At 40.3% G+C, this 19,355-nt stretch overlaps 1 protein-coding gene across 9 annotated transcripts in view; it reads left to right on the top strand.

The window, feature by feature from the left end:
• The window catches only part of TJP1 (tight junction protein 1), a gene marked incomplete at its 5' end in the record, with an annotated part of 307,681 nt that overhangs the window by 221,861 nt on the left and 66,465 nt on the right, over nucleotides 1-19,355 (top strand). For all 9 annotated transcript variants that reach the window (XM_084642446.1, XM_084642444.1, XM_084642443.1 and 6 more), the window contains 6 exons: nucleotides 5,180-5,304; nucleotides 5,541-5,643; nucleotides 9,820-10,099; nucleotides 11,450-11,553; nucleotides 14,073-14,241; nucleotides 14,610-14,754. In XM_084642446.1, the coding sequence (XP_084498572.1) occupies nucleotides 5,180-5,304; nucleotides 5,541-5,643; nucleotides 9,820-10,099; nucleotides 11,450-11,553; nucleotides 14,073-14,241; nucleotides 14,610-14,754 (926 nt within the window). The remainder of the gene's footprint in view (nucleotides 1-5,179; nucleotides 5,305-5,540; nucleotides 5,644-9,819; nucleotides 10,100-11,449; nucleotides 11,554-14,072; nucleotides 14,242-14,609; nucleotides 14,755-19,355) is intronic.

Here is a 19,355-nt window from a genome sequence, read left to right as displayed (position 1 = left end):
ATCTGGGTCTACAATGCCTGGGCTCATGTGGCATCAGACTTCTCAAACCCTGGTAATTAGGTTACTTGTGTTGTGCGTGCATAAATGGCAGTGGACATCATTTTAAAATATCCCCAACTGTCGTCAACATACCAAGTGTTACGTTATTCCCATCTCTCAGGGTTCTTGGCCAAATTATCATATCTGAGGGTTTTACATGTCAGTTACTTGTAGTAAGTTAATAAATAGAAACTTTCATATTTTCCGGTGTTTGAAGTTTTATTTGAACTTTCCATCTTTGCAATACTTTAAAATTACAGGCAGTTTATTAATATTAAAGCTTTTCCCGAAAGTTTATTACTACAGACTTTACTCCCACCTAATGTTGTTGTCTTTTTAGTACAAATACACTTTTACATATGTGAGAGTAAAGGTATACCTGGGGGTTGCTGAAGTTAAATGTTCATCAATTTAAAACTATGGAATGAATTTTTCTTCAAATTTTTATGCTGTGCGATCATTGAAATTGACAAAATAAAGCAGTAAATCATGCTCACCTTACTCAAGCAACTAGTGAATAATGTTCGAGCAGGGGTCAGCAACCTATGGCACGCTGCTGTTTGCCAGACCTGGGCAAACAGCAGCGTGCCACTAAAAGTCCTGCCCGGCCCGGCAAGCTCTTTTCCGCCCACCGCTCTCTCCTTGCAGGGCAGGCAAGCTTCCCCCTCCCCCTGCCGCTTCCCCCAGTGTACTGGGTTCCTGCCCCCTCCTTCTCTCCCTCCCTGTGGCTGATCAGCTGATGGCTCTCTGCTCCGGGGACCTTGGGGAAGGGGGTGGAATCAGGGCATATCCCCTCCAGCCCTCTGCCCTGACCGCTGAACCCCTCCACACCCCAGCCCTGTGCCCTGACCCCTGCCCCCCCATCCCATGCCCTGACGCTTGCACCCTCCACATCCCCACTCCCACCCTGAGCACCAAATGGGAGCTCCTGCACACACCCCCACACACACATTCCCACCTGCACCCCTTGCACCAAATGGGAGCTGCCCAGGTAAGCGCTCCACACCCAAACCTCCTGCTCCAACCCTGAGCCCACTCCCTCATTCTAGCTCCTGGCCAGACCCTGCACCCCAACCCGCAGCCTGCTTCTTCACCCCCAGCCCTGTTTTCAGTACACTCCTACCCTCATCTCAGTGCAGAGAGAGAGGAAGAGACTGGCTAGAACCAGGGAGAAGGTAGGTACCCACTCTGTGGGCAGGGCTGGGACTCCAGACTGGCAGCGGGCTGAGCGGGGCCGGCAGCCGGGACCCTGGCTGGCAGGAGCCGGCGGATTGAACCCCAGACCGGCAGCGGGCTGAGCCGCTCAGCCCACTGCCAGTCTGGGGTCCCGGCCACTCTCAGCCCACTGCCGGTCTGGGGCTCTGGCTGCCTGCCCCTTGCCAGCCGGGGTCCCGGCCACAGGCCCTGCTCAGCCCGCTGCAGGCCAAGGTGAACAGAACCCCAGGCTGGCAACGGGCTGAGCGGGCCAGCAGCGTGAGATCAGCATTTTAATTTGATTTTAAATGAAGCTTCTTAAACATTTTGAAAACCTTGTTTACATACGACAATAGTTTAGTTTTATAATATATAGACTTATAGAGAGAGACCTTCTAAAAAATGTTAAAATGTATTATTGGTACGCGAAACCGTAAATTAAAGTGAATAAATGAAGACTCGGCACACCACTTTGCCGACCCCTGTGTTAAAGTTTGACCCAAAGTTAAACTTACAGAAAATAAATTCAGCAGGTTTTAAGTTAAAGTTTATTTGGCAAAAGAATGTTTGAAAATGGGCATCCAAAGTGCATTGCTCTGTATGTATGCACCTGTAGACAGTGTAACTTCACATAGTATGTACAAGAGAACCTCCAAATGGTCATAAATTTAGTACACGCAGCTTTCTTGTCAAACTATGCAAAGCCACTGAAAATTAAGTCCACGTCCAGTTTTTCAAATGTCTCTGCTTTTATTTTTGCTCTGTCTTAAAGTGTAGATAGAATTTTTTTGAAATGTCAGAAAATAGTGATTCTGCTTCTTGCATCCCTACCATCTCTTAATTCAATAACTACTGATAAGTTTTTGCTTGACATTCCAAGTAAATTTCATGTGAAGACAGAGCTGGAAAATGGAAATGTTCTGCCCTCATGATGATGATGATTCAGAAAAATTTGTGTTTTGAAACTAGGCATTTTATGAGGGAATGATTTTGTAGCCCTAATTAAATGGTAAGCCTAATTAATGTTTTTACATGAGAACTAGAACTGGAATCATGTCTCATGTCTGATCTGTAGTTTCAGCAGGTAGACTTTTTTTGTTCCCTTCTTCTCATGCTAGTCACCTAAATTCATCAGTGTTCACATTTATTAAGTAATATGTATTTATATAGGAGTTGGAGAAAAAATACTAGATTTCTGAATTAATACTATTTTTAATAAGTGCGAAACTTGAAACATTATCTGTAATGTCCATGGAGAAACTTGGCGAGATGAAGACTTCTTTTCTCTTAAGTGAAGGACTATCAAGTTAGTATAAAAGGAAACCTTTTAGGGGAGGATGAGGCCAGAACAGATCTAAAAATAGATTAGTCTCCACGCTATCTTGTTTTTTCTCCCTCATCGCACCAGTTAAAAAGCATGAGCTAAGTTCTGCTGATACACTACTGTAACTGTTGAAATCAGTGGAGTTGCACTGGTGAAAAACTTGTATGGGACCATCTAATCGCTCTGAATTTTAGTTCTTGATCCAAGATACTCTTAGTAGTTTCACTTCATGGATTCATAGACTTTTAAGGTCAGAAGTGATCGTTATGATCTAACCTGACCATAATACAGGCCATAGAATTTCATCCAGTAACTTCTGCATCTAGCCCATAACTCCTGCTTGAGTTAGTGCATATCTTTTAGAAAGACATCCATTGATTTTTAGACTTAAGTGACGGAGAATTCATCACTTCCTTTGGTAATTTGTTATAACAGCCTAGTTATTGTTTAAATGGGCTTGCTAGAGAGAAAATCCATATCTTCAGTGGTCTTATGTGTGAGTGGATCCTTTTCAGTGCTGAAAAAGACGGGGAGAAGCACAAAAGTAAAACTTTGTGATGGAAAATGAAGAGAGATTGGAACCCAGACAATTTTATTTCCATTGCATGAAAAAATATACTGAACAAATATTTTGAAGTTTAATGAAAAATCAAATCTTGCAGCCATATGTCATACTTTCTTAAGATAGTGTTTTGTTTCCCACAAGTGTTTATGCTTCCCAGTAAGAGCTAGGCAGTCAGTTTACTAAATCTAACTGATTTACCAACTTAAAATTTACTTCCCACCATTGCCACTTCCGGGCAGACTAGAAATTGTAAGCATAATTGTCATATCTTGAAATACCTAGTAGCAATAACTTTTCAGAGGCATTGACCTTGCTGCAGAGGGAGAGCACCCTAGAGGGAAAAGATTGAAGCAAATGACTCTTGTTAAGATGCAGATGACTTGCCAGTGCTAACAAGGTTTTGATGTATTTAATGGTACAAGTAGTCCTGCTGTTGTTACTAAGAATTGAGCTTGGAAACTTACTACCTTACTCTGCTCTTGAGCTAAGCAGGGTCAGGTGGGGTGAATACTGCAATATGAGAACTCTAAGAAACACCTAAGTGCTGCAGGAAGCAGGGTTATACTGAACCATTACCTCAGCATGTTAAGTGGTATTTTGCTTGCTGGAGGTGCAGCCTTTGAGATAAGGGAAGAAACTGAGGTGTGTTGGTTGTAACCACTTTGAGGCCCCCTTGAATACGAAGTGCAGATGTGGTCACCCCATCTCTAAAAAGATACATTGGAATTGGAAAAGGTTCAAAAAGGGCAACAAAAATGATTAGGGGTTTGGAACGGGTGTCATATGAGGAGAGACTAATAAGACTGGGACTTTTCAGCTTAAAACAAACAAAAGGAAGTATTTTTTCACACATCGCACAGTCAACCCGTGGAACTCTTTGCCAGAGGATGTTGTGAAGGCCAAGACTATAACAGGGTTCAAAAAAGAGCTAGATCGGTTCATCAATGGGTATTAGCCAGGATAGACAGGATGGTGTCCCTAGCCTCTGTCTGCCAGAAGCTGGAAATGGGAGACAGAGGGTGGATCACTTGATGATTACCTATTCCTGTTCATTCCCTTTGGGGCACCTGGCATTGGCCACTGTCGGAAGACAGGATACTGGGCTAGAAGGACCTTTGGTTTGACCCAGTATGGCCATTCTTATACTCACAAGAGTATGGGGGTGAACTCTAAGGTTCCGCCCAAATTTCAACTTCAGGAAATTTAGGTAGACAATTCAAATTTTCCCCTGCACTTTCAGTTGTACGTTTTTGTTTCCCTTCTGTCCTTATGTTGTATAGCAGGGGTAGCCAGCCTGAGAAGGAGCCAGAATTTGGCAATGTACATTGCCAAAGAGCCACAGTAATATGTCAGCAGCCTCTCCATCAGCTCCCTATCTCCTGTCCCCAGTGCCTCCGACCCACCGATCAGCGCCTCCCTCTCCCTTCCCATGCCTCTCTCCCGCCTGCCACAGTCAGCTGTTTCACAGCACGCAGGAGGCTCTTGGTGGGAGGGGAAGGGGGAGGAGCAAGGGCACAGCAGGCTCTGGGGAAGGGGCAGGAGCCTTGGGGAAAGGAGTGGAGTGGGGTCAGGACCTGGGGCAGAGCCAGGGGTTGAGCAGTGAGCACCACTGGCACATTGGAAAGTTAGTGCCTGTAGCTCCAGCCCCGGAGTCGGCACCTATGCAAAGAGCCGCATATTAACTTTTGAAGAGCCACAGGTTGGCCACCCCTGTTGTATAGTCTCCAGCTTGTTTTATCAGCTGCTGTTTTCCTCTCAAGAGACATCATCATTTTAGGGGTTGGTGTTATGTTCCCCATTGGCATACCCTTTTACTTTACTTACAGGACTGCTATGAGACTTAATCTTTGTAAAATACTTTCAGAACCTTAGAAGAAAATGCTATAGAAGAGGAAAGTATTCTTACTCCTTACTTACGTATTATTATTTTTGCTGGGATGTGTATTAAAAATGCTGGTATTCTGAATTTTTGGTGAAATAGCATGAACTGCAGTATGGTCTGTGTAAATGTAGGTGATCATGTGATGTCTGAGGATGGTTCTTATATTCTGTTTTAGGCTCCAGGATTTGGGTTTGGCATTGCGATATCTGGAGGAAGAGATAATCCCCATTTTCAGAGTGGTGAAACATCAATAGTTATTTCTGATGTCCTGAAAGGAGGTCCAGCAGAAGGACTGCTACAGTAAGTGTTACATTTTTTGCTTCTGTGGCAAATTACAACTTCATTGAGATTTGGGATATCAATGCTTGACTCAAATTAATTTCCTAATTACCTTGTGATAGACTTCAAGATATAATAGCTGCACAGTGATCCTCTGATACTGCAAGTGGCTTCTTCGATAATTCATTTCTTTAGAGCTCTCTTTCAGCTCATTGAAATTTTTTTCTTTATTACACATGGCATTACTTTTTGTTTAGGGAAAATGACCGTGTGGCAATGGTTAATGGAGTCTCAATGGATAACGTGGAACATGCATTTGCCGTTCAACAGTTGAGGAAAAGTGGAAAAAATGCCAAAATAGTAAGTGAATGTGTTTAAACCTTACATTTAGTAAAAGTGCCTATACTGTCCGTAGTTGGTGGAATTGTGTACATTATCTTGCTAAAAAGATACTATCAAGTAGGACACCCAAAATTACTCTTGAAAACTGAAACCATAGTGTTTGATAAGCAAGACACGCAGTCAGAAATTAAGACTTTGGGTAACAGAAGCTCCTCTCCTCACTATAAAGGAGACTTTTCCCAGGCTGCTGAGACAGTTCATTTCTCCGCTTATTTCTTCTGCAAACATTATCAGGTTTTTCAAGTGCTAGTCAGTGCCCAAGGTCTTCACTCTTTATTCAAGCCCCAACAAACACATCTTTGTGTTCACTAAACACAATTTGCCAAAATAAGGCGTAATGACCTTAATTCCTATAATTTCAAATTTATTCAGAGGATATAGATGGCTTTTGAACTTGCAGAACAACAAAACTGGTTATTACTGAAAGGTAGTAATGTGGTTTTCTGTAAACTTTGCTGATTTATATTTCTAAAAAATGAAATAGAAAATAAACACATCGGCAATTGTTTAATTTTGGAAAGTGGTTTTGTTTTTAGGGCTTAAAAACTTTGCTTTTTTTTTCCTGGCCATTCCATGGTGCTCTTTTCACATGCTCATACAGATTTGCAATAATTGCAGTGCTATACATTTATAAATCTGGCAGTCCACTGGGTTTGCAGATATCGAAAATAACTTGCTGTACAAGCCGAGCTGTACAACTTTTCATATTAGAAAGCTGACATTTCGGAGAAATGCTCTAAAGCAAATCAGTGGAGGTTCTGGTGTTTTTGCTACAGAAATGGCATGATCTGTAGTGGAAGTACAGTATTTTTTGGACTTATGCACAAAAGCCAACAACAATTAATGAAAAAAATATTATAGTTCCCAAATATTTACAGGGTATTATTACTGAAGTAGAATATCCAAACATAATTAGTTCCCTCTAATAATATAGATTATCATTCCCAGGATAAAAGTCAACTTTTGAACTTTCAATAATAATGCTTTCTTCCCTCTGTGGTTTGCATAAGCACAACCCTGGAAGACTGGCAGGTTTCAAACCTAAACAGAATTACTATCAATAAGATATTCAGTATACAGTAGACTATATGTTAATGAGTAGAGTTTTGAGTAGTTCTAATAACTGGTTTGTGGCTTTATTTCAAGGGGAAATAATCAGACTTGCAGCTCTGTGGAAATAGAATGTGGCATTGCATTGCAATAGCTGTTACTCTTATTTTGTTAGCAATTACCACTTTGCTTGGACTACAATAGGAAAACTGATATGTGCTGATTTGGCAAAATGGATAATGTAACTGACAATAAAGCGGAGTGCGCCATCAGTCTGGATTAATAGGTTTTACTCTCTCTCCATCTGTGGGATAGAGTTCCACAAAAATGCAGAAATTTAGACCCATCGTAAGTCCATCCACTTTCTTTTGCCTTCTGTTTAGCTTTATTTCTATTCAGTGCAGATGTTTTACTGTCTTAAAATGGATGTGGATTGGGGCCTAGCTGCACAACAGCCACATTAGTTACACTGTGACCAAGACAAAGGTTTCACAAGGGACAGCTGCGCTTTTAAAGGGCAAAGCCTATACTGTACATTAGAAGGGATTGAAGTTACCTTGGACCCCTTATGCACTTCCAACTCTGTCCTCTCACAAACTAGATTTTCCTGGACTATGATTACATGAGTTCCTTCTCTTCTTATATGAAAGAGCATATAAAGCTTGTAGTGCATTCCTGTAGAGTAGAACTTGTTTGTTTAGGGCTAAAATGATCAAGGGTTCCATATTAGAAAAGTGTGTCTTTATCTGAGTCTATTATAGTTCATTGTTCACAATTTTCCATTCTGGGATTCTGCAACTTGCCTTGGAGCTGGATAGCTTCTTGAGAGGCTTGTTAGACCGCTCCTTCCTGGACCAATCTCCCTGTGGCATTATTTTGCTCTGGCATATGTCCACTTTTGCTCTTCAGCAGGATTTTTATCAGATTTACCTTCAGTCAGATTCCCTAGATGTCTTTCCACAAACCATCTTTCTTGAGGCTACTGTTGGACTCTTGCCTTGTGTAAGCAGAACTTTTTCTGATAGCCTAGCCTAAGTCTATATTTGGTAGTAGAAGGGTGGGAGGTTCTGACAGCATTCTGCCTAAGTGTTGCCCTTCTTGAAAACCTTGTATAGATTCATTTTGTCAGGCTGACTACACATCCCACTTGTAGCCTTGATGTCGCATGTGAGACCCATCACTTTGGACCCTTAACTCCTACATAATTTTTCCCAAGAGAAACAAACTGTTTTGAAGGAGGTTATTTTTGTTCAGAATTCTAGCTTATGGCTTTTCAATCACTATTTTTTTGTGGGGCCTGGAATGTTCTTTCATGACACTATCCTTGTAATGCAGAGGGTAATGCTATTCCCAGTTTTTTGGTTTTGGTTCAAAAGCATTTTAAACAATATCTGTAAATAAGAACAACAAAATTGTTAAGGAGAAGAACGTGCTTAAGTTAGCTTTTCATAAAATGAGTACGCTTGAAGTTTGTCTTTGAGTATTGGATTAAAAATAAACTTATATATATAGATTGAAACTTAAAAAATGGAGGGAATTCAAATGACTGAAAATTAAAAACAAGGTAGCTTTCTAACTTTTGAGGAGAGAACCTACATGTCTTTGACCACTATCCTCCAACAAGATGATCAGTACACTTTTAGCTTTGATCTTTTTGTCAGCCTCAAATGCAGATGAAGTAGTGCTGCCAATAGATGATGGAATACACTTACTCTGTTTTCCATATGTTTTGGCCAAGTAAGATGCTGTCAGCTCACTTCTTCTGAATTCATGAATTTACTACTTCCATAGCTATGGACCTTGGTCATAGCAGCCATTTGAGTAAAGTAGCTGCTACTTCCGTTTATTTACCACCGCAAAATCTTGCGGTATCTAAATTAGCCTCCTCATTTATGCTTGGTACTTATTGGTAAGTATAAGACAACTTTATATTTCTACTATATTACAATGCGTATGGTCACAATTAGTTTTACGTTTCATAACTATTGTAATTTAAATTTTTCAGAGACGGGTAACAAGGAATGACGCTTCTATATGTAATTGGGCATTTTACCTAATGCTTGAAGAAATGTCAGTAACATTACAAAGCAGAAGGCAGTAAAATACTGGGACTGCAGTTTGATTTCTCTCAGGTGTATCATTGGTCTTACAAACCAAATTCATTCATACCTGAATGAACAATTCAGATTAAAGTGGTTGTTGAAGGTAATGATGATAGTGACAGGGAGGCTCACAGGATGAAAAATCTGACAGTTACTGCTTCCGGGTTTGTTTCTCATCCCTGTTGACATCATGTTTTTTAAGGCATTTATGCTATCTCATTTAAACATGTATGAAATCCTTTTGTCAAATATCTAACTAATCTCTTAAATGAACATATCCTTGAACATCTGATTTTTTTATTTTTATTTTTTAAATTTGGAAAGAGAAAAAGCAGAAAGCAATTAAGTGGGGAAGAAATGGTTTTTTAAATTGCAACGCATTATGACACTGGGAAACACAATCTTTGAATGAAGTAGGAAGCTAACCAGATGGGTTCTGAAATGTTTGTATTCTATCCTCCAATCCTGGAACAGTGAAATGCTGTTTCCCTGACTTTGCTGTGTTATGTGGCATCCACAATAGCTCATTTCAGGTTAGCCTTGCTGCTGTTTTTTTTCAATATTGGCACTTTGGTGGAGTTTTTAATGGATTGATTAGTACTGCAAAGATCACCGATAACATGTAGCCTGTTATACTATAGCTTGTTCATAGTAGCTATCTTCCATAACTGGTATTTTCATGGCTACAGATTTTTTAAGAAACCCTGCATCTACATTATCCATTTACTTATGTAAAGTTGTCTGTATACTCTGAAATTCTCCCCCCCCCCCTTGTTTTTCTCCTTCAGTCATCCAAATATTTGATTGTAAGGCCTTTGGGGTATGGATGTTGCCTTCCATATCTGTTTTGAGGTTCCTAGTGAACCTTCCGTTAGATACAGCAGTATAAAGCTGTGGTGGCCCATTGCCTAATTTTAAGACTTTTAAAAAAATGTACTTTGCGTTTAACCAGAAATTAAGTAGTTAATGCTACTGGTTACAGACCATTCGAAGAATGAAGAAAATTCAGATTCCAGTAGCCCTGCCGGAACCTGAGCCAGTATCTGAAAATGAGGAGGATAGTTATGAAGAGGAAATGCATGATTCAAGAAGTGCACGCAGTGGGCCAGGTGTCAGCAGAAGGCATGAGAAAAGCTGGGTAAGAGACCGAAGTGGAAGCAGAGAGAGAAGTTTATCGCCAAGATCAGATAGGAGATCTGTTGCTTCCAGTCAGCCTGCAAAACCTACCAAAGTAACACTGGTGAAATCTAGGAAAAATGAAGGTATGCCCAATGACTTTTTGCTATCTCCTTCATACTTTTGTTTGTAATTTTATACTAAAATGTTAGAGGTTGAGTTTTATATTGAATTATTGCTGAATGTTATGTTGCTACGGGCTCATTAGACTAGACTACAGAACTACCTACAGGTGCTCTCAAAAGTCTATAAGTAATTGTCTTAAAATTACTGTGCTTCTAGTGCTAGGTTTTTCTCCATGTTTTCTTGTACCAATGTATGTGATTGATTGAAGGGAACACACAAATTTCAATTGAACTGGAATTGTAAAGAAATAGTATAACTGCATAGCCAACTTCTGCTAGCCGCTAAAATTTTACAAACGCACATTGACTAGTATATACACACTCAATATATATAGAATAAACTTTGTTAACATGGAATTAAGGTTGAGTATATCAAGTTTTTTTTGAAAGATGGCCAACTTTAAAAGAACACAACAAAACAAAAGAAACAAACAAAAATACCCACCACATACAGAATTGTGGTTAATGTGTCATTTTCCATTTATCATGTGGCTATTTAAAAAAAAAAAAAAAGTAATGACACAACTACTATATAATATCAGTACGATCTGAAAGTTTTGTTGATCGTTCCGAAGATAAACCTGTGTGTGATAGATGGCGAAGTTGTCTCACAATATCTGGCTCTAACTAGGGAGATGCTATGAGGTCAGCAAGATTGCTTTAAAGAGGAAAATTTTGGCAAGAAAGGGAAGGAAGGAAGGAAGTGAGGGGATAAGGCCTTTTTAAAAACAAATAAACACAAAAAAATCCCACCCCCTTCCAGTAGTTGGACAGCCTTATTAGGTTTTTGTATATGTTGTGTAAACATTTATCAGATTTGGGAGTCAAGAAGTGGATGCAGCATCTTTGTTGCTGGAAAACAGCTTGTTTGTTCTGATTATAGGGGCCAGTCAGAGGAAGAATTTAGATAATCACAGAACAATTGAGGAATATAGCACTCATGCAAATTGCTACGCTGGCAGCCATTGGCTGCCCGCCCATATGAAAACAGGGATTGGCATACCTTAGTTACTAAGAAATAGCTATATGCCAATTATGCAAGTAAGATTCCCACAGTCGTTCAGAGAACAGGGAATTTCATAATAGGCAATTGTACAGTATCTCTGCCCTCTGGCTAAACAATACCATTTCACTATAATCCTCAATATGCTACTGTATTAAAAACACTTGAGGTTTTACTGGGCTCTCTTTAGGCTTGGAAAGTAAATTTGGAAAGCAGTGTTGTAAATCCATAAATGTTGCTTCTTTAAATTGAGATTTCATATTTGATTCTTTCTTTCTTTTTTTTTTTTTTTTTTAAATTCTAAATAGAGTATGGTCTGCGCTTGGCCAGCCACATATTTGTGAAAGAAATATCCCAAGATAGTTTGGCAGCAAGAGATGGCAACATTCAGGAAGGTGATGTTGTATTGAAGGTACAGTAAATGGCTATCTTTGCTTAGCAAAGGAACCGGTATGTTGATTGTACTAGAAGTGACTGCCTCACAAGTGTATGTTACTGTCAATAGAAGAAATATCAGGCTTTGTATTTTTTGCATTGAGGGAGAAAGGTTAAGAGTCTAATTCTGCAACCTTTACTCACATGAGTAGTCCTGAGTAGATTATATGGGCCCAAAGAGTCAAAGGTGCTAACAATACCCTGTCAATGTCCAACATTAAACAGTGTTAAGCAAGGCTTCGGGTTTAATATACAGAAATCTCAGCCTGCTAAGTGTCATGGCAAACAAGCCATTAAAATTTTTAAAAACTTGTATTAAAGATACAGAAGAGAAGGAAACACATGTTAAAGCATTTGAAATATAAAGTATTAAGTAAGGCTTTTATTTTAACAACATCCTTTTTCCCTTTCCCTTTAGCTGGAAAGAGTTTTCAGAAGGTAAACCCCTTGTTTGACAGTAAAAAAAAATGTAATAACTGTCCTTTTTTGGGGGGGGAAAAAGTTAGGTGAGATGGGCTGGAGCTTTTGTTGATATTTTTAAAGTCCAGTCCCATTTTCTATAAGGCAAAACAAGACAAAAGCACACAAAAGGGAAAAGAAAAGAACACCAAAGATGGAAAATTCAGTTTCTGTGGCTGCCTTTCACTTGTAACGTCCCTGCTGGAGAAACACTGGCATGGCACACAATCTTTAGTCATTCTGAGATCTGGCAAACTTGTACCAGCATCGGGCTGTTTAGGACATTGCATTTATTTGCCTCTTTTGGTCACGGGCTCACAGTAGTGTTGCACAATATACAGTCTTTGTCGGCTAAGCCAGGCTCTTGTTAGACAGAAGGCAAGGGGAGTAGATAGTAAGAGAAGAAATGAGATGGGGAAGGAAAAAGACGTGAATGGAACTAGGAGGGTGAGAGTCTCACATCCCGGGTGATGGTTGGGATTTAGCTGGAGCCAGTGGACGTGGGGATGCCATCTGGGTCACTCTACTGTCCTCATCCTGACAGAAGTCCCTAGACTCGTCCAAGACAGATCTAATGGTGTTATGGTAAATCCCCTGTGGTCCCAGGAGACGGGAGTGGCAGCCATGATGGTAAAGCTCATTCCTTTCCTGTTCTCCTATGTTCATCATGATTGTTGGCAGCCAGCTTCTTAATTCCTCTTTTATTTTCTTTTAAGAACCTCCAAAAGGGGAGAGATGGGGGAATAGACCATCCCGGCATTATTTTGTCCACTAGTTTAGGCCTAATTTTTGAGCCACTAATTTTGGTCCATAGATTTCCAGTCCCACACTTTTCTTGTTTACCAGGCATGATCTAAATACAGGCCTTGAATTATATTGGTAGGCCATTTTGTTTGTATTAATTCAGTCTCTCTCCCTTTTATACTCTCCCTCCTCCCCCATTACTGTATGTTGTTCATAAGTGTTTTGACATTTTATGAACTTTCACTTACTTTTCACAGTTAATCTTGTAATTAGGATGAATTTGTCAGCCCAATCATTAAAACAGTCGTTTTGTCATTATGTAGTCGGACAAGTAATTGGGGCTATTTGTCTGTGCAAGGGTTTCAAGATTAGGCCTTAATTTAGTAGTTCTAGTGCAGAATTATACTATTGTGCATCACAACCAGATGTCTTGGGCTGAATTATTTTTAATTAACTTCATAAACTATATTGTTTGGGGGTTAACAGTTTTCAGTGCATGTCATTGCTATAAAATCTTAATTCTATTGGTGCAATTAGTAAACAAGGGCAAGTCCTCCCACTGCTATGTGGAGTTTAGTTAGGTTTATAAAATAAATTACTTTAGATTTCTTAATCATTACAGATTAAAGTAATGAGACTTTAAATATTTAAATAATTTAAAAGATGAGCATTAGTTTTCTGTGTTCTGTGGCTCAGATGTGTTTGCATTAATATTTTCATAATATGTAAATATTGTATTAATTTTTCTTGACTAAATAGCTTTGGGTATTTCTAAATCCCATCAGACTGAAAACTGGCATTTAAGATATCATTATAGATTTTAATTTTTGTGCAAGTTTGATCAAGGCAATCTGATTCTGATAAATCAATTGGAGGCTTGCATTGCAAAGAGAGAGGTGGCAAAACTTAAGGACTCAGCTGAATCAGAATTGCTGTTAGATTAGAAGTAGTTTTCCGTAGGCCTCAGTTCTGCAACATAAAGTACCACTGAATTTCCTTAACTTTTTGGTCTATTTTAGTTAGCCTGCTTGCCGAAACTGAATGTTTTAGCTGCTTGCTTTGGTATTGCTAATGTTTGTTGTTTCCATTTTTAAAACAAGGTTGAAGACCATTTAACAGCAAAATTATATTTACTAATTTTGAAGGGGTAATTTTGACCAATTAAGAGTTTAAAATACTTAATGTAGAGAGGGAGAACTCTTGTTTGTTAAATTCAAAGCAGTTAGCTAGTGGAGCTAGATTGTTTTGTTTGTCCATTCAGTTCCTATCTCTATTCTCTTTGCTCCGTTATAGATAAACGGCACAGTCACAGAAAATATGTCACTGACAGATGCAAAGACTCTAATAGAAAGGTCAAAAGGCAAGTTGAAGATGGTGGTTCAGCGAGACGAACGAGCAACTCTTTTGAATGTCCCAGATCTTTCTGACAGCGTTCATTCTGCTAATGCTTCAGAAAGAGATGGTGAGTATAAACTTATTTCCCAAGGTAAAAATATATTGTTTATTTCCCTGGATCATGAAGATGTGAAATCCTAGTGTGGGAGATGGAGGATGAGGGAGGACAAAAGAGGACGGATGGATATTTGAGCTGATAATAAATTTGTTCAAACGCAATTGGAATTCACATCTTCAAGAATATAGAAAAAGACTGTTCAAGTAAAAGCAGTTGGAAGAAAAGGAATGTTAACTTTAGGTGATTTATTTTGAAGTCAGTGCAGAAGATCTGATGCACTTCATATGTATTTTCTGCAAAATTATTTCCATTTTGGGCAGGTCACATCATCATTTTAATTACAATCATTTCATGAAAAAACAACTTTTATTTAACAGACATTTCAGAAATTCAGTCGCTGGCATCAGATCATTCCAACCGATCACATGACAGGCCCCGCCGCAGTCGTTCACGATCTCCTGACCAGAGGTCAGAGCCTTCAGACCATTCCAGACATTCTCCACAGCAGCCCAGCAATGGCAGGTGATGGCAGCATTGTATTATTTTTAATCAACTAATTAATTAATTAATTTTAATCAACTATTAATATGAAATTAAGTATCAGGGTTGTTTGGGTTTTTTTTACAGTACCACAAATGTGGTACAGTATTGTGGAAATGGTAGCATGATATAGTGCTGAAATTATGTATCTAGAGATGGGCCTGAACCAAACTCCTATTTCGGACATCTTTCAGTTTCAGGGAAATTTGAACTTGGAACTGAATTTTTTGGCTTAGACTCTTCTCTAATTTATCCTGTTCTTTAAGGACATTATCAAAATTAAATGGTATTTCTTTTATGTGGCTTACTTGGTTTGACATTAGTGACCGAGACTACTGAAGTGTATAAATTATCTCACTATCTCTGTTTCAAAAAGTTAGGAGTGGATTGTAATAGCTATACTCAGGCTGAATAGTTCCACAAGTCCCACTAACAATTCAGTCTGAGTAAAGTTATTGTGATATGGTACTTACTTAGTTAACAACTTTGTTTTCGGACTTTGACACAGGCAGTTTGTTTTCAAACATGTTTTTGAAAAGTTTTCAATTCTAGTGAAATAAACTACTCTATTTAGGAAAAGTAGTTCTTCAAACATTTAATCTAAAATGTTTGTACCGGGTGGTAGGAAAATGATACTAGCTGGAAGTGGGGCACAATGGGTTCTTTCTGTATCTGTTCCTGTTCAAGCCTAGACAAGCCTATGTTACATGGAATTAGTCTTACATAAGAATAATATAAATCTGTCCATTTCACTTTTGCACAGTGTATGCATTAAATGCATTAGAAATAGTAAGTTAGCCAATTTATGGGATTTCCACGTTTTTGTTCAAGTAAGGGTGGGGGGGAGGGGTGTGTGTGTGTGTGAAGAGAAGTTATAGGCTTCGACCAGTTACTGTCTGTTGCTCAAGAAAAGATGCCAGAATTAGGGTTGAGATGTAATAGAATGCTCCAGATAATTGCTGAATGGAATATTCCTGTCAGAAAAGCTGCCTAGTTTGACAGGGTATTGCTATCAGTTGTGAACCTCAAGTCCAAATAGGGTCAGGATTGGACAATTCAAATGTATGTATGAATTTGAGCCGTAATGACAAGATGTTTCAGGAAGTGGTTACTGTAAGGAAAGTATATAGATGACATTTTATTAAATTCCTGTAGTTACTAAAAAGAAGAAACAACTTTTTCCTTGCCAAAACACCAACTCGGGGATTGAAACGTCTCTTGAATTAGATGATAAAAGCACAAACACCTAAGAGCAGGGAGTCTGAGCACTGTTAATCATTAGGTCGTGAAACGGAGTAAAACACATGAACTTGTGTCCTGCCAAGTAAGTAGAAATGTTGTATTTATAATGTTTAAGTGTATTTGGTGTGATGTAATGATTGGAGATCTTAAACTTCATTTTATAGCCCTTTGCTTACCCATGAATATTGCAGAAATGCACTTTTCATTTTCACAGGGAGGATCTCCAGGTACGTTACAGCAGATCTTCTGTTTGTTTGTACCTTGTTTAGAGGCAGAAGCAGACTTGTCCGGCAGGAGACATTTGAAGTGACCGTGTTCCTGAGGACCCTATCAATTGTATTCTGCCTCCAGCAGATGTCAACAGCCTCAACCAAATTGTCTGCCCAGAGGAATTAAAAAACACTTCGAAATCTTAAATTAGGTTTGAGTAGGTTGGGCTATATGTTAGCTAGAATAAGCTCTGGAGGAGATTTTTCTCCCGCATGTCCTCCTCCTGTCTGTTCAGGACTAATGTCCCCGTGCTGCAATGGTGAAAAAAGAAGCACAAGCAGAAAGGCTAGCTTAGCTCCCTTTGAGGGATGCTTATATGGGATCCTGTTTGTCTTCTGCAGGGACCATGTTATCCCATCTTTCATTTCTCCCTGGCCTAGAGGAATCTTCTTCACCCGTTTACACCCATCTGTGAGACCTCTGGGGGATCAGAGAAGGAACAAAGAGGATAGATGATTGTCTCTCCCCTCCCTGTGGGACTGATGCATTTCCCTACACTAGATGACATGCTTGTGATTGCTCTGGCAGGGCGCAAAGAGGAGCACTCCCAAGCACAAGAAACCTGCCATCATACCAGTGGGGAAAGGATGCTAAGATGGCCTCAAACTGAGGTCTCCGCTAACTTGTACCACTCCACCTAACTGTAACCCCCACCAAAAGAGTAGTGAGAGCTACGATAGCTCAGATGACATCCAGGCAGCCAGTAAGGAGCTGTCTAGGGCTTACAATTTTTGCCTCACCCCTCCAGGGGTCAGGGTTAGTCTGTCCACTGGCTGGCTCGCCAACAGATTCATAGATACTAAGGTCAGAAGGGACCATTATGATCATCTAGTCCAACCTTCTGCACAATGCAGGCCACAGAATCTCACCAACCCACTCCTGCGATAAACCTCTCACCTATGTCTGAGCTATTGAAGACCTCAAATTGTGGTTTAAAGACTTCAAGGAGCAGAGAATCCTCCAGCAAGTGACCCGTGCCCCATGCTACAGAGGAAGGCAAAAAACCTCCAGGGCCTCTTCCAATCTGCCCTGGAGGAAAATTCCTTCCCAACCCCAAATATGGCGATCAGCTAAATCCTGAGCATGTGGGCAAGATTCACCAGCCAGACACCCAGGAAAGAATTCTCTGTAGTAACTCAGATCCCACCCCATCTAACATCCCATCACAGGCCATTGGGCCTATTTACCATGAATACTCAGGGTTCTCCATACCATTACCTGCTTCAGGGTTCCTCATCACTTTTGTGACTGCCCTTGGGAACATTAGCAAACATCCTAATGTAGGGGCACTACCATAAAGGACTAGATGGACCTGGGCCCCTGCCTACCTAGAAAGCCTTCCCTTCCTGGGTAATCTAAGGGCCACATTCCTTCTTTAGATCCTGAGAAAAGAAGTAAAAACAGGGTAGTCTCTAAAAAGGCTTCCATATGCAGGTGATATTTTTCTTTTCTTTCTCCTTCTAAAAAGAGTAAAAGAAGTGACCCTGTAACCGAACCATAGTATTCATCTTCAGACTGTAACCACTATGGTCGCTCCTCTACAGAATCCATCTGTAAAGCTCAGTTAGTGCAAGAGCAAGAGGTGTACAGACTATTCCACATCTTCATTGAGTTCCTGTGAGAAAGAATCCTCTAAGAAATTTACAAAAACAAGAAAAAAGAAAAGATCCAGAAAGGATTCCTTGGTTTGTCCTTCCTGGGAAGTAGGGCAGCTTTCAGATTTTTGAATCAAAATATCTGAGGAAATTCAGAACAAGCTGTTAGACAAAATATGGTTTGAAACAAAGCTTATGCTCAAATAAATTGGTTAGTCTCCAAGGTGCCACAAGTACTCCTTTTCTTTTTGCGAATACAGACTAACACGGCTGCTACTCTGAAACTTCTTAAGGTTGGTTGTATGGTTTGGCTTTCCTCTGGATGAACCCTTGAAGGAGGAGGCGGTGACATTTGAGAAAGTGGGTAGAAAGGAGAGTGAGGCCACTTGCAAGTACTTCATATCAGATTTGAAAACTATATCTCCTTGCATGCAGTACGTGAGGATGTAAGTAGCACTGACTGAGTAGGAAACCCAACGAAAAACCAAGAGGCTGGCTAAGGAGCACTATTATGTCCATAAAACCAAAATCTTGACCAACTTATCCTACCAAAAATTGATGTAGCTCTTTCGTTGTTTGTTAAAGACAGTTGATTCATTTAGAGGTTACTTCTTCTCTAAGGACCAGACTCACAGAAGAATTAAGTCCTTCCTCGGAAGGCACTCTGAAGCGATCTTAGCAGCTGCCTCTTCTGCATCTGCTTCATTCATAAGAGCCACGCGTGCATGGATGACTTCCTGTTGGACACTGTTCTTTCAAGATCAGGAAATCTTGTAGGCTGTTTGCCAAATTAGGTTTTCGTAAACAGTGGCTTTTGTACTGGATGCTTCCCTTGACAGCCTCAGATTTGCTGCAAGGGTAATGATACAATTCCACATCACATCACAAGCTCTGACTAAAGCCATGGAAGGCCGATTTTGAAGCCAAGCAGGTCCTGGTCACCTCTAAGTATATGGGAGGGGTGGGCACTTCAATGAATCTTCTTTTCCGAAAGCAGCTGAAGAGAAGTCATAGAAGACTTGTTAGCATACTAGAGTTTAAAAAGAGAATTCAGACCCTGTTACAAATCATGACATTTCTTTAGCTCCTGTTCAACTAAATGTCCCAGGAGGTGTTTGAAGTGGATGGACTAGATTCAGAAGCTTGAGGAAAAAGGAGATTCCTTAAGAAAGCCCTTAGCCTCCTTGTAGTGAGGTGGACTGGCCCTCCCCAGACACAGAGGAAGAAGCTGGCTCCACCCCCTCTTGGGCGGAGCCCTACCCCCCCCAGCTCCGCCCCTGGAAGCCAAGGGTCAGTGCCAGAAGTATAAAGGCTGGACCCAGAAGCTCAGTGGGGCCCCAGTCACTGGAGGGGACAGCGCATCCCCTGAGCACTTGCGCTGGGAGGTGGCAGGAGGCCCACAGAGTGCAGATGACTGGCCTGAACCACCTGGACCCCTGGATGACCCGGCTCCACAGGAAACAGACGACTGGCTCG

Source organism: Lepidochelys olivacea, assembly GCF_965140295.1.
Source record: "Lepidochelys olivacea isolate rLepOli2 genome assembly, chromosome: 10".
NCBI lineage: Eukaryota > Metazoa > Chordata > Testudines > Cheloniidae > Lepidochelys > Lepidochelys olivacea.
Note: the sequence above shows the minus strand (reverse complement) of the source record. Positions and strands in the feature narration are given on the sequence as shown.